Source organism: Notechis scutatus, chromosome 7, assembly GCF_049901735.1.
Source record: "Notechis scutatus isolate UNSWTSFEM ecotype Mainland chromosome 7, rNotScu1.2, whole genome shotgun sequence".
Lineage (NCBI taxonomy): Eukaryota > Metazoa > Chordata > Lepidosauria > Squamata > Elapidae > Notechis > Notechis scutatus.
In genome coordinates, this window is record NC_142015.1 from 8,116,546 (window position 1) to 8,131,348 (window position 14,803).

Consider the following 14,803-nt stretch of genomic DNA (forward strand, 5'->3'; position numbering starts at 1 on the left):
TGTCTGCCTCATTGCTTCCTTAACCTTCTGATCTGGCTTGCCTCTTGCAGATGCCTTTGCTGGCTGAAGGGATTAGAATCCATGGAAAGAAACTGACCGAGCAATTGAAGCCTCTTCATGACAGGCTGACCTCTTGCTTCAAGGAGCTGAGGGAGAAAGTGGAGAAACTCTACGGTGTGATCACCCTGGTATAAACTGAGTGTTGCTTATGAAAAGCCATAGGAATGAGATCATTATAGCAAGGACAAGGGGATAAGCAAATCTGTGAATTTTCATTTCTTCCAGTTTCTCATTTGGGTGAATATGCCAAGTTCTAGTTATCCAAATTGATTTTAAAAAATTAAATTCAAGTATTATTAAATTAAAGCATTATTTAAAAAATAAATGCATTTTCATTAAATGCACATTTCTCCAAATATAGGCATTTCTGTATATACGTCTAATTAATGCATGCAGTTTTTGCAAAACCATGTTCCTAATGCAAGGCGCATTTTTATGATTTTCATGAGTGTATTCACTAATACACTAGAGGCTTTTCCATGTATGTATGTATGTATGTATGTATGTATGTATGTGTGTGTGTGTATATATATATATATATATATATATATATATATATATATATATATATATATATATATGTTTTCTTAAGTTTATGGTACTTACATGTATGGTGTTCGGCTTGGTTCGGGTATTTTCCACGTCATTGTAGTTGTTCTTTTAAAGTTGTAGCAACGTTTCAGCAGAATCTCATCTGCCATCATCAGGCTTCTGTATTGTGTCCGTCTGTGAGTCAGACTTTTACAGTGGTTTCAGATTTGAATTTGGGGCAGCCTATTGCTGTGCCAGAATGGTTTTTCTTCATCCTGATTGGTTGGGAGTCTTGGTCTGTGTTTATTGGTCTCGGAGTTTGCTGTTTTCTGCTTGATTGGTGTCTCTAATATCTTCTGTCTGTTTTTTGGCTCTTTTTGTATCTTGATTGGCTGGCAGCATTGTGTTGCTTTATTGGAGGCCTTTAGTGCAGCTTGGCTTCGGGTAAATGGATGCTATCATTAGTTAGGAAGCTGGGTTTCATCTGGGTGCCTGGTTGGGATGTGTTTGAGCTGGAGGTATCAGGGGGATCTGTTTGTGCCCAGGTGTTTGCCTGGCTTGTGGTGTGGGGATTTTTGTTTGTGAGTGCAGGCTTCCAAATGATTGACAGCCTGGTGGAATCATCTCTTCTATTCATGCTTTCTGGTCTTTTTCAATCTCTATGGCTTCTCTGATGATTCTGTGATTAGGGTTTTCTATAGTGGCCAGGGTTTTGGTGCCATTGAAATTGATGCTATGACCTGTGGCTTCCATGTGTTGGACTAGTGAGGAAGTGTGTTCCAGCTTTTTGACTGCATTTTTGTGTTCATCCAGGCGGGTGCTTATTCTTCTATTGGTCTGTCCAATGTATATACACACACACACACACACACACACACACACACACACACACATATAATAAACATTTCTTTTTGTCAAACTGCATTGCAAACTTTGAGGAACTGGGAATTTCAAATGAGAATTATGTTTTGTTTTAAATGTTGGGAGTGGAGCAAAGCTGACAAAGACAAACCAACTACATAGTTGGTTGTTTTGAGTGAGGTGAATAAATTCAGCCAAGTTTTCTCCTGTGGTGATGTGACCAGCTATGGTGGGAAACAGTTGTTCTTATTTAATGAAGAACTGGCATTTTCCTGATCCTAGAATATCTTGAAGGCATATACAACCACAAATGAAAACACCATACAAGGAAGAAATTGTAAAGCGAAAGTTCATACTATCTGGCTTTGTGCCCAGACCCAAAGCCCCACATGTGTGGTGGGGGTACCCTTTTTTGTTTCTATTAGTGATTATGGGATATGATATTTTCCCAGCTGCTATGTATTTTAACTTTTGTGTTGTTGCAAAAGGAAGGAAGGAAGGAAGGAAGGAAGGAAGGAAGGAAGGAAGGAAGGAAGGAAGGAAGGAAGGAAGGAAGGAAGGAAGGAAGGAATTTAATACCCAACCAGTAGCACCCATATTTAATCCATTCTCTAAAATTTTAAAGGGGAACAGCTTGGGTGTCACCACTCTTTTTTCCTAGTGGATCCCAGATGACAAATAATGGGATAACTCACAAAATCTTCTCCAGTAACTTTAGCTATCACATGAGCCTATACTGGAAAAAGCAGTTTGCAGGATAATTTGTTCCTAGGGTTTACATTGAACCTGGCTTGTAACTGATGGCCACTTTTAATGTAGTCAAAAGACCTTCAGCCAGACAGATGATTGCAAAAGAGCAAAGGTGCTCCTGAAACTGTGGAGGTACCAGACTAGACCCTTATTCCAGAGGTACGTGATCACCAGGGGGTGGGGCCTTATAAAGAAATTTCAGAACTTTTTGTTGTTAGTTGCAAATTCGTGTCCGACCCACCGTGACCCCATGGACAACGTTCCTCCAGGCCTTCCTGTCCTCTACCATCCTCCGGAGTGCATGTAAGCTCACCCCGACTGCTTCAGTGAGTCCCTCCAGCCCCCTCATTCTCTGCCATCCCCTTCTTCTTCTTTCGCCCTCCATCTTTCCCAGCATTAGGCTCTTCCCCAGTGAGTCCTTCCTTCTCATTAGGTGACCAAAGATTTTGAGTTTCATAATTTACATCTCTTCAAAAATGGGTTCGGGGGAAGAACCTCTAAAGTTTCAGAAGATGAGCAAATAACCTTCGATTTATTTCACAAGCTTCTTTGTATTCTAACCATAGCCTTCCTCGCTGACGGAAAGAAAACAGAGCAGGTCTGGTTCAGTGGTTTTGCCATACATTATGTCCTCCACATTGAGAAGGTTGTCAGTTACTTCTGTCACTTCTTCAGTCGGATCAACTTCATCTACATCATCTGACAGTGTTTCCTCCAGACCGGGATCTGACGGGTAAGTTGATGGGAAGGGTAGAAAGGGAACTTTGATAGAAAGGAGTCTGTGAGGGAAATGCAAAGAGGAGGATTTCTATTACCTTGAACCATTTGATGTTTTCATCTTTTTTTTCCCTAGGTTTTTTTATACCACCGTTAGTGTTGGTAACTAATATAGGTAGCCCTCAACTTAACACAACACAATTGAACCCAAAATTTCTATTGCTGAGTTTTGCCCCGTTTTACACCCTTTCTTGCCACAGGTATTTAATGAATCACTGCACTTGTTAAATTAGTAACACAGTTGTTAAGTGGATCTGGTGTCCCCATTGACAGAAGGTCACAAAAGGGGATCACATGACCCTCCAGGATGCTGCAACTGTCATAAATATGAACCTGTTGCCAAGCATCCCAATTTTGATCACATGACCATAGAGATGCTGCAATGGCCGTAAGTATGAAAAACTGTCATAAGTCACTTTTTTCAGTGCCGTTGTAGCTTTGAAGGGTCACTAAACAAATGGTTGTAAGTCGAGGACTGCCTGCAAAGTCAGTGATAACAAATAAATAATAGGAAGCAATCACCGAGACTATGATCTCTTGTCAAATTACTTCACGTCTCCAGAAAACAAGAAATATTATTTTTTTCAGGCTGTCCAGAAGAGACAGGGTATAATTCTTTATGACAGTATTTCTGTGTGGGCTACAGATCAATTCTTGAGCCATTGATGGAAAAGAGAAGTTCAGCAGCTTCTAGGATGGAAGAACAGCCTGCCAAAGATGATGCAGACACCCGGGCTAATAAATTCCGTCGGAAAGACTGGAGTCTCAGTAAATCTCAGGTTATTGCAGAGAAGGAGCCAGAGGCTGAGTTGGCTTCCAAAACGGTAATAACTGCATCAGAGTGATGAATTTCCAATGGGAACTTATGTCATTTTTCTCCTAGCTGTGCAAGCTTTGTTAAAAGAGAAGTTGGGAGGGATTCAACTAGCAGAACATTTGATAATCACCTCAAGGGGTATCTATGTCTATCTAGGTTAACCTGTGTTAATTCCTCCAAGCTCTCAGTCGCAACTATAATCATAATCCATGTTCCAAGTCTCTCTAAATCTCTACTAATCATCCTATTGTTAAACCAATTTATGTTTTAAAGTGTGACCTGGGCTTCCATTTGGGTTGGACTGTATGTATCATCAATCCCAGTAGCCAGGGGTGGGATACGACAGGGTTAAATAACGGTTCGGGATTTACGAGCTTCCCTGCAGGCTGTGAGCCGCGAGCCTGTAAATCGTCATCAGCAGCTGCCTGCAGAGGAGCAGCCTTTGAAATGCCCTCTTTTCCTGCTTTTCTAACTGCAGCTGTGCCTCGTTCAGCAGCTGAAGTTGAAAAATCAGGAAATAAAGATCAGGTAAGAACCCGGGTGGGTGAGTGGGCAAAAACATCAGCAGATATAGAACCGGTTCTATGTCTGCTGCTCTTCAGAGCTGCCGGTTCTACAGAGGTGGACAGAACCGGTAGAAACCCACCCCTGCCGGTAGCATATGAGGGAATTACAGTATAATCAACACAACTAGAGGCCATCAGATTGGTGAGGGCTTGCTTAAAAGATGGTGGGTTTTAATATTCTTTGATATCCACGTATTTCATTGAAGTCCTGATTTGTTTCATTGTTTTGAGGGTTTTTTCCCTACACAAAATGCTTCTAAAAGGGCTTTAGTTAAATTTTCAGGAAAGTAGCTGATTTATTTAATTGATTTAATGTCCAGGGTGGCATCACAAATCACTTCAGTAAGAATTTATTCCTTTTCTTCAATACAGAACGCAACAGGAAAGGCACCAAGGCCAAAGAGCCTGCAACTGGGAGAAAGCAAACTAACTCTGCTTCAGAACTCATCACTTCAACAATCTGGAGCACTCAGTCCACCACCAATCACTCCAAAAACACCGAGAACTCAAAGTATGTTGAGCAACCTCTACTTCTTCCTATTCTTTTAAAGCAAGGGTGGGCAGTTAATTTTCCCAAGGGGCCCTATGCGGAGGGCCAAATCAATGTAACCTGATTTGTTGTCCTCAGACTCTGCCACCTGAACTCCTCAGGCTGCTCCAGGTGGGTGAGCACTGTGTGCAGGTACAGAAAAGTGCTTTCTCTTCTCACCCATCAGCAGCTGCCAGCTGATTGAAGGAGCATGCAACAATCACACAGAGCCAGACTTAACTCAATTTCTTGTCCCATGTTTTTCAAGAGGCAACTGGACTTTCTTGTTTTTTCTTTGAAGATGTTTCACTTCTCATCCAAGAAGCTTCTTCAGCTCTGATTGGGTGGTGGGGAATGGAAGGATTTATATGCTTGCAGACAGCTGGTCATTTGCATCCTTTTAGAGAAAGGTCATTGAGGCCACTTGGAGGTTTATCTGTGTCCTCAGGGTCACATGAGTACTGCAAATGAGTTTGGAGCCTCTTGGATGAGAAGTGAAAAGTCTTCCAAGAAAAACAAGATAGTCAATTTACCTCTTGAAAAAGCAACTTTGGGACAACCATGACCTGATGACCTAGAATCTCCATAGACAACTCAGCTTTTTTTTCTGTTCCGTGTGGCACACTTATTTATATTTGATTTCTAATTTCTGATTGACCTCACATGGGCCTGACAAGGACAGTCAAAGGGCTGGATATGGCCCGGGGATGTATAAAATGCCCAGATCTGTTTAAAGTAGTGCCAGAAAAATTTAGTCCAGCCTTCACCAAATTGGTAGTGATACCTGCCAGAAATACCTGCTAACTTGGAATTTCATAATACCTTTTTCTTTGAAATCCTCCCATCTTTCCTTTCACCCATCTCCTCCCACTTGTGACTGTATGACTGTAGCCTCGTTGCTTGTATCCGTACGATTTTTATTGACTGTTTCATAGTATGATTTGATTGCTTATTGTACCCTATGACTATCATTAAGTGCTGTACCTTATGATTCTTGACTCTTGATGTATGTATCTTTTCTTTTATGTACACTGAGAGCATTTGCACCAAGACAAATTCCTTGTGTGTCCAATCACACTTGGCCAATAAAGAATTTTATTCTATTCTATTCTCCAAATTCAACATAATTTGACCAAACTTGGTGATGGTATATAAAATGGCAGTTCTGGGGGTTTGGTTAAAAAAAAACAGTTTTGGTCATATAGGAGAGGATAAACATCTCCTGTGTGAGTAGATTACATTCATATTGGACATTTTAACACATAGACATAGATCCAAAATAGTAAGTCTTGTATGTATCTCAATGCTTCTTAAAATCTATCGGGATTTATCTGGGTCCAATTCTAGCCTAGTCACGATTTCCTGAATACGTTATAAATGAAGGCTGAATGTTTCATTTTAATTGAGATTTTATAAGATGGCTTTGCTTATTTTTGGCTGAAATTTAAAGTATGAATGTTGTTTCTTTCAGAAATCTAGGGGTTTAAGACATATATGTGTACATGCACCCATATAGATAAAAAAACACAGATACACATGTATACACACACATTTTTAAATGGAAATTGGTCTTAGAACAAATTTTACACTTTTCAACAACAACAGGAAATTAGGAAAATTGACCATGGATTCTCCAACACTGTATCTGGCCAGATCCTTCACAAAGACTGAGTGACAGATATATTCCAAATGTAATTTTAAAAGAAACACTCATCCCAAAAGGAAACTGAAGCATGACTGGTTTATATTTTTCTGTTACTGCTAAGGCAGTTCACCTCCAAGTTCACGAGAAGTTTGGGTGGCTTTCCTTCTCCTATCGTAAGAGAGTTCTGGAGATTGCAACGGATAAAGTCCTATGTGAAAGCAAAGCCCTCTGAGCCTATCTGGTGTCATTCTGGATTTCGTTTTTCCTGGTCCCCAAGCATGCATTTTTCACATGTGCTTAGATTCATTTGCTGTGCGTGGATGAAGCTTCTGCCATAACGGGGTCTGGGGAACAGCAAGTGGGATTCCAGATTGACACATCTGTTCACAATCAACCGCTAAAAGAAACAGGCATGCCCCAAAGTAATGGTGATGCAAGTATGCTTCTGTTAGAAACTGTTTTTTCCCCCACCCTAACCATGGCCACCATCTGTCTTTCTTCTTCTCTCTACCACACCAGGTTTCCCTTCCTTGCAAGCAGATGGATTAACAACCGTTAACTTGCAGAATTCTCCTCCCCCACCACCTCCCAAATGCAAGCCCTGTGAGAACAACAGCTCCAGAAACTCCACAGAGGTACAGAAATGACATTTGGATCCTATTACCTGAGACAAGAGCGCCATTACAAATATTCCCAGGGGCTTTTAAGGGTTGTACCTGGTTAGTTTTTTTTTTTTTTTAAAGTATTTGGTTGGTTTAATGGCTTCTCTCCCTGAAACTGCCAGAAAGAAAACCATTTTTTCTGCTCCCTCCCAAAATGAAAGGGGGAAGAAGATATGGTGCAGGGTAGTGTAAAATTCTTCTTCTTGCTCTTGGCTCTTGCTGGGAAGATTCACTGCTTTTTTTTTATTCTTTTGTTTGTTTGTTTATAAATTTTGTTGCATTTTATCATAAGGTAAAAAAATGCAGAAAAAGTAAAAGTTAGAAAACTTAAAAAGAGAGAGAGAAAAGAGAAGAGGGAGGGAGGAAGGAAGGGAGGGAGAGAGAGAGAGAGAAGTGATCTCTTCCGGAATTTTTCAGTGCAGTAGTAGAATACAAATATATAATACAGCCTCAACTGTATTTTGCTTTACATTTCACAACTTTTCAAGCCATCTGTATAATAACAAAACCATTCCAATCATCAAAACCTAAAAACAAAGTTTCAGCCCCCCACCTCCACCCACCCCGGCCTGGTTTGGAGCAAAAGACAGACTGGGTGTTTTAATTAAAGAGAAAAAAATTAATCTAGTTTTGTTTCTTTAAATCTGGAGCTTTTGCCCAGGGATTTCCCACAGTGCAAAGTCTGCCACAGATGTCAATGACACAAAAGCCTCTTTGTGACATCCCTGGAACCAGCCAGTTGCCTTGGCACTTTATCAAATGATATCACTAGTCCTGCTCTAAGAGATTATTGTTAGGTTCCTCATTTCCTAGTCTCTGTATCACTGGAGTTGGATTTTACTTAAGAGTACAACTGTCTCTATGTTTGCATTATTGTAGGTGGCTCCACCTCTACCCACCAGGCGAGAAATCAAGCCGCCACCACCTCCTCCTAAAACAAGGAAATCCGGTGTCCCTTCTTTAGAGCCCGAACTACAATGAGGATTCTACGTCATCTTGTCTCTTTGCATCTGGTGCTTTGTGGATGTATCTAGTTCCCCAGAGCGTCTCAGGAGTGGCCTCTTCCTGCTGGACAGCTTCGCCTTCCATTCCTGCACAAAGTTTGGGGATGTGAACAAAAACCAGCTGCCAGAAATTCTGGCAAAGCTGCTGCTTTGGCTTTCCTGGCTTCTGATTCCCCTACTGATGTCTCAAGACATATCTTCTGATCATCTATGGCGTATCAGGGCTTCTGCAAGGCTAAAGAAACCAAATTCTGTCATCCATCAGTCCTTGTTCCACCACTGATACAACACCAGCGGAAATTCTCTCAGTAGAATGGCTTTCCTAACAACTAAGATCTTTCTCAGTCTTGAAACAGCTAGGCACCACACTGAAAACACATACTTGCCACTAGAGTGGATATGTGTGATAAATTCAAACCCAGTTTGTTGCACTTGGACAATGAGGATATAATTTCCATCAGTCTCGATGGCCAGCAGTAGAGACCTTGGAATGGGATAAGCCTGGTATAAGGGGAAGGATTCTTTGGCCTGCTTAGCATAAGCACTCTTTGCCTATTTATTCCAAACTTGCACAAAAAAACCACCCAATTCCCAGGGCCTCTGTTATATACGGATTGGTATGTGACAGCCCAGAGTGTTGGACAGACCTGTAGATTCCATAATGTTAACATTACTTTATATCTACATACTTTGCTTTTCCAGCAATATGAAGGTGGATTAAAAAAGAAAAGAAAACCAGCATCTGTCTATTCCCATAGTTGACCCTTGGAAGTCTTATGGTCTCCTCTTCTTTCAAGTGTGTGCAAACTCTATCAAATACACCACTAATTCCTTCTGTTGCTGCCACTGTTCCAAAGGTTTGCATACAGATGGAGTAGCCTATACTACTGTACCTTTGGAGAGTCGTTTAACTGAATTCTGGATGTTTTTTTTTTTCTTTATGCAATAATGTGTTGATAATACATAAAGGTGTAATTATCCTTGGAAATTTGAAGAACGGACTGCATATTGAAAGTGCTCCATGGTTTTCCAAACAAGAACTGATAAACCGGGCTGGACAGCAATTTAAATGTCTTATTGAACTCTTTGTTAAAATGCAAGTGGGGGTGGGGGAATAGCTGCCCATTGAATTCTAGATTCTTACTGTATCTCCCTTTGTATGTTTTATTATTAAATGCTGCCTCTGTGTTTACTTGTTTATAACAGAAACTCAGGGCTCAGCCCCCATGGGACTCAAATTTATCTCAGAGATAGTTCACGTAATTGGATTATGGTATCTCTGTCTATCTTCAGTTATGGACTGAAGTTATGGGCTAGATTCACATATCACATAATGCCATGCTTTGCTTTAACAATTATTTCCAAATCATTATGTTTGACCGCATAAGAGGTTTAGCCAAATACCTACTCACTGTATTATGGCTTAGCATGGTGCATGAACCCAGCCATAAGGTTGATATTTATTCACAGCGTAAATGCATTGCACAAGACCATTTTTCTAAGGGTGGGTAGTTGGGCATCCTTGCCCACAGATTATGATTTGATTGTATTGATCGTTGCTGAATGGCCACTTGTCCAAGTGCTTCAGAAGATGTTCGTTCACATTAACCCTTAAGGTTGCATCATGCCTTCAAAGTAGAAAGTTTATAGTCTGATTTTTTTTTTAAAGAATTTAGATTAGAACATCTATGATGGCGGGGGGGACTCCTGAGAGGCATAGCACTGCTGAAGCAGAGTCTTTGAATTAGCAGACTACAGCTGTTGAGATTAGCCTGTGGATTAACATGATAGGGTGGATCCAAACTATGTAATTGACATACAAGAGAAAGGATGCATTCATAGAGAAATGCACGACTCTGCTTGTCATTCCTCAAACTTATGCACTGTCTGTTAAAAGAAACCACCAGCAGAAATTTAATGTGCGCAGTGGTAAAGCTAACTTTGTTTACTGAACCCAACATTTTGTATATATCTTAATAGCATCTCAGTAATTCAGGTGTACCTGCCTTAGGCAAAATGTCTAGCCAGAAAGCTGAAGTTCACATTTTAATGTTGTACATAGTTCTTTTCTTCTTTAGAAGCCTCTGTCTCATCTTATTAGTTCTACTTTTATTTTGACCATCATTGCACTCTGAACATTTTCTACTATTTCTTACCATTCCAGGTTGACAAAGACTCTGGTGTATGCAGTTAAAAGATTTTTTGCTTTTATGATGAGCAACGCTCATAATTATTAAGCCTCTCTTGGCCAATGTTCCAACTAGAAGCCTCACAGGCATTGATTCAAGAATACAGTTCTTTGTGAGGATGTTTATTGCAAGACTAAGAAATCCCTTATTCGGGCAACTGTTAAGAGTAAGAATCAAACTCTATTTATAGTATAAGCAAGGTTCTGGAATGACTCTGTCTCCCTTCTCCCAACAATGCAGCCGATGGGAGGCAAAGTCATTGAATTAAAGCTGTTGAAATTTGTTTGCTGTTTGAGTCTGAATGCCAAAAGATTAACATTATTGTGTGGGTCCAAACTGTTTAATTGGCCAATACAGAGGGGAGAAAAGCATTCAAAAGAAACTAGAAGCTTGTTTGGCTTGTTCACAAAGCAGCTGTCCTTCAGAGATAAAACACACACTTTGCCTGTATATGGTCAGAGATTCAGTTTTGTAGAAGAATAGGGAATGCTCCTGAAAGACAGAAAGAAGGGCCCCTACCAAGGCAGTAGTGAGATAAGGACCTTGAGCCTTAGTTCAGACAAAGTGAGGGGGGGATATGTTGCAAGATTCTGTTACTATAGCTGTGATGTTTAAAAGTACTCTTGACATCCATGGCATTGATTTCTTGGTTTTTATCTACGTTGTTATCCTGGCGTAATTCTGAATGAATTATTGATCTCCATGACGAAGTACTGGAAAAACACAACTCCCCAAGTCCTAGCCATAAGCTTAGTGGCAAATTTGCAAGTTACCAAGTTCAACTTCTGGCCTCACCATTTTGAAGAACCAAGTGACAGATGATGTAGCTTGAGATCAACAGTTGAAGCCTTGTAGATTGCAGACTGTAATAGGCTAGATGAAGAAGCAGCTTTATGTGCCCTTGTCCCAAAGGTGCTTTTTCAAAAGGCAGCTGGATTTTCTTTGTTTTTCCTTGAAGACATTTCAGTCAGAACTGAAGAAGCGTCTTGGATGAGAAGTGAAACATCTTCTACGAAGAACAAAGTCCAGTTGCCTTTTGAAAAAGCACCTTTGGGACAACCATGACCTGGATGCTTGAGAATCTCCATACATATTTGTGTCCTTATAGAATTCCCATTTCTAAATGGGCAATAATAGTTGAGCTGATTGAATTAGATTCAGGCTCTTGGGATGTTGCCTGGGTTATAAGTAACCCTCTTCTCAGGCACAACTAAACAGTCATCTTAGGAAGGTCTATTGAAATGAAGGAGTTGAGGTTACAAGAATTTGAGCCACTCAGCTATTTCCCATTTAGAATTGATGTATGTCTTAAGACAACTGAATGGAGCATTTTGTCATTTCTTTCTGATGACATATATTTGAAATCTTTTCATTAATAAGGAATGAGCAAGTGTATTTATGAATACTGTTGTACAGTTGTACAGTTATTCAATCCAGTTCAGCTATAGAAGTAAGGCAGAGAACCTGTGGCCATCCAGGTTTGCTGAACCAAGTTGCCTGAGAATCATGGCCAATGATGAAGTTGACGCTCTTACTATTTTTAGTACACCAGACTGTGTACAGGTAGTCCTCTGCTTACAACCACAATTGATCCAAAATTTCTGCTAAGTGAATTTTGCCCCATTTTATGACCTTTGCCACAACTTAGTTGTTGTTCAATTGAATCATTGCAGTTCTCAAGTTAATAACATGGTTGTTAAGCAAATCTGGCTTCCCCATGGACTTTTAATTTTGAAAGGTCACAAAAGGTGATCACACAACCCCAGGACACTGTAGCCATCATAAATATGAGTCAGTTGCCAAGCACCTGGATTTTGATCACGTGACCATAGGGATGCTCTAAGTCATAAGTGTGAAAAACCGTTATGTCACTTTTTTCAGTGCCGTTGTAACTTCGAACAGTCACTAAACAAATTGTTGTAAGTCGAGGATTACCTATATGTTAAATCAGTGCATTCATTTTCATATTTGAAGCAAACAATTTGTTGTCCCTTTTTTTGTTGTGCAAAAAATATATCTAGATTATTTTTCCCTTTGGCTACAAAATGTAGTATTCATCTCCTTGTTCTGTAAAACGTTTTATATATCCAAAGCCATAAGATGGCAGTGTTTTTTGCAGAATCTTCTCCCTGATTGAGCTTGGCATCTCTTCCCTTTGCCAGTCCCTTTCTTCAGTTTCTCTCTGAATTTGGAATAAATTCTGCCTGTCTTTTGTTGACAGTTGGCTTCGGAAACCAGATTGTCTATGCACTGAGAAGGCTGGGTGGGTTGGTGGGAAATCTGTACGGGAATATTTGAACCTCGCGGTGGAAAAAATTCTCCGCTTTGCACAGACTTCCATTTCCAGCTGTGCTAGTTACCAGCGAAGATACAAATGTCTTAAAAGCTGTGGTTTTCCTCTCTGCCCATTCCAGGAAGACCTGAACTCTTCTGGAACAATTTTCATTCTCCTCCCTTTTGGGGTTCTTGGAAGATGATACCAGCTCCTGATTGCTTCTGCCTGGAGACAGATGTTTTGTGACTTAAAAACTATCTGTTTTTGAATGGTTGTCTTCTAGGATTTCTATGGGTGATGTCAACTCCTCCCATGAGTACAAAATGGGCAGGAGAAAATGGCTAATCTGGGTAGAGCTGCCACTTCCAATTCTTTTCTCCATGTTCCCTCTGTATGATAATGCACTAGACCAGTGGTTCTTAACCTATGGGGAGGGAACCATGATGTCATCATAGGGGGTTCATGAAGGCTTGAAGAAATGTTACGATTTAAATATTTAAGTCTTGGGGATCCATGGCCATGACCACAAAAGGTATTTAAATGTGAAGAAAAGATTGAGAACCACTGCATTAGACTAACCAGAAGGATGAAAAAAATCTGGCAGGACAGGATCTCAAGCCAATGATGAAGCAGACTTGCTGAGGTTTTAAGCAGGTTATGATCTGGTTAGATAGCCACCTAGGAACTCGTGCCTGAGCTTTCTAGACGTCTAAGAGGACATGAATAAAGTTTTAAGATATAGTTCTCCAAGGAATATCTGAAATGTGCTCAGTTTTATCCTGTTGATAGTTTAACAACTATGTAGGAAAATAATCTATGTGCAAGAAGCGGATCTCTCCAACGTATGACTTATAAGCCCACACTCCTTTTGTATTTCAAGTCTGAGAACATTACTAAAGCCTTTTTCAAACCTGGCACCTTGTAGGTCCATGTTACCTCCTTAATTGCTGTATTTGTGGTCTAGGTTTGGCAACATACACAATAATTCCACACACAAGAGTTAATGTGGAAGATTAATGGTTGTTAGGTAACACCTTCCTTCGAGAAATTTTTTTTTTCTGTGATCGAAAGGGCACATCCAAAGATTTGGTAATGTTTGAAGCATGGGCTCTTAGATCTAGCTGGTGTTCTGTAGCACCATGACATTGTTGTGCCTATTGACTGACCATTACATTAAAATGTTATTTTCAGTGCAGGATTTATTGCAGCAGATTTGCCTTATTTATTTTTATAATTGTAAATGAAAATATTAAAAAAAAAAATATGATTCCATGTTTGTTTGCCTGTCTTTGTATAGGTATACCCGCATCAAAAGGATTTATTGTAGAATTACGTGCATCAGCATTTCTTTTTTCTTGCAGTTTTATTACATGCCAAATCTGGAAGCAGCAAGTGACATATCAGTTTTGGATTTGACATTTTTTTAAAAAAAGTTCTAACTTGGCCTTTTTTATAAAATAAAAAATAAAAACTGCTTCCCGTTATAATGTAGCTATTATGTGATAGTTGCTTGAATCAAAACTGTGTGATTCTGAAGGTTAAAATTTTAAAATAGCATGCTTCCATCAAAATTTTGTCTATTCTTATATTTCAAGACAAACCAGCAGAAAAGGGAGTGACTTAAAAAAATAATCTAGATTTTGATTTAAACAGTAATTAATGCCTGAGTAAGCTTTTTTGATTTATTAGACCTCTTCATCAACTAATTAATTAAGGATGTGAGAAAACAGTGGAGATTGTTGCTGAATTGACCTGTCCCTGCTATGTCAGTTGCTTTCTTGAGTGAGAGAAGCACTGCACAGAATGAAAGTGAATATTAACAGATACTGAACAGGTATTCAACTGGGATTGAATTACTGCAAAGATGTTGGAAGACAGCGGCCAAAAGCTTTTGATGGTGCAGCTAGCAGCCCAAATCCATATTTTTCCCATGTTATAAAGGTCCCTTGGTAGTAGAAAAGTGACTAGGAGTCAACCAAGTAAAATCTATATTCATTTGTCGTATATTTATCAGGAGAGATGAGAAGTCATGGCAGTGATCATATTCACTGATGCTGTTGTTATGCCAGACTTTGAGAGAAGAGCCTATGGGGAAAATAATCTAAATGTTCTTGGACTGTTCTTGAATAGTCACCCA

At 39.8% G+C, this 14,803-nt stretch overlaps 1 protein-coding gene across 4 annotated transcripts in view; it reads left to right on the plus strand.

The window, feature by feature from the left end:
• DOCK5 (dedicator of cytokinesis 5) overlaps positions 1-10,413 on the plus strand; it is a 123,845-nt gene extending 113,432 nt beyond the window's left edge. The window contains exons 47-52 of one of the 4 annotated variants that reach the window (XM_026671318.2): positions 51-188; positions 2,769-2,935; positions 3,626-3,803; positions 4,735-4,873; positions 7,056-7,171; positions 8,078-10,413. In XM_026671318.2, coding sequence (XP_026527103.2) covers positions 51-188; positions 2,769-2,935; positions 3,626-3,803; positions 4,735-4,873; positions 7,056-7,171; positions 8,078-8,179 — 840 coding nt within the window. In that variant the 3' untranslated portion in view covers positions 8,180-10,413. Of the gene's footprint in view, positions 1-50; positions 298-2,768; positions 2,936-3,567; positions 3,804-4,734; positions 4,874-7,055; positions 7,172-8,077 lie in introns of those variants that run through there. The other 3 variants (XM_087969937.1, XM_087969940.1, XR_015750346.1) reach the window with 3 other exon arrangements.
• The last annotated feature ends 4,390 nt before the right edge of the window (positions 10,414-14,803 follow it).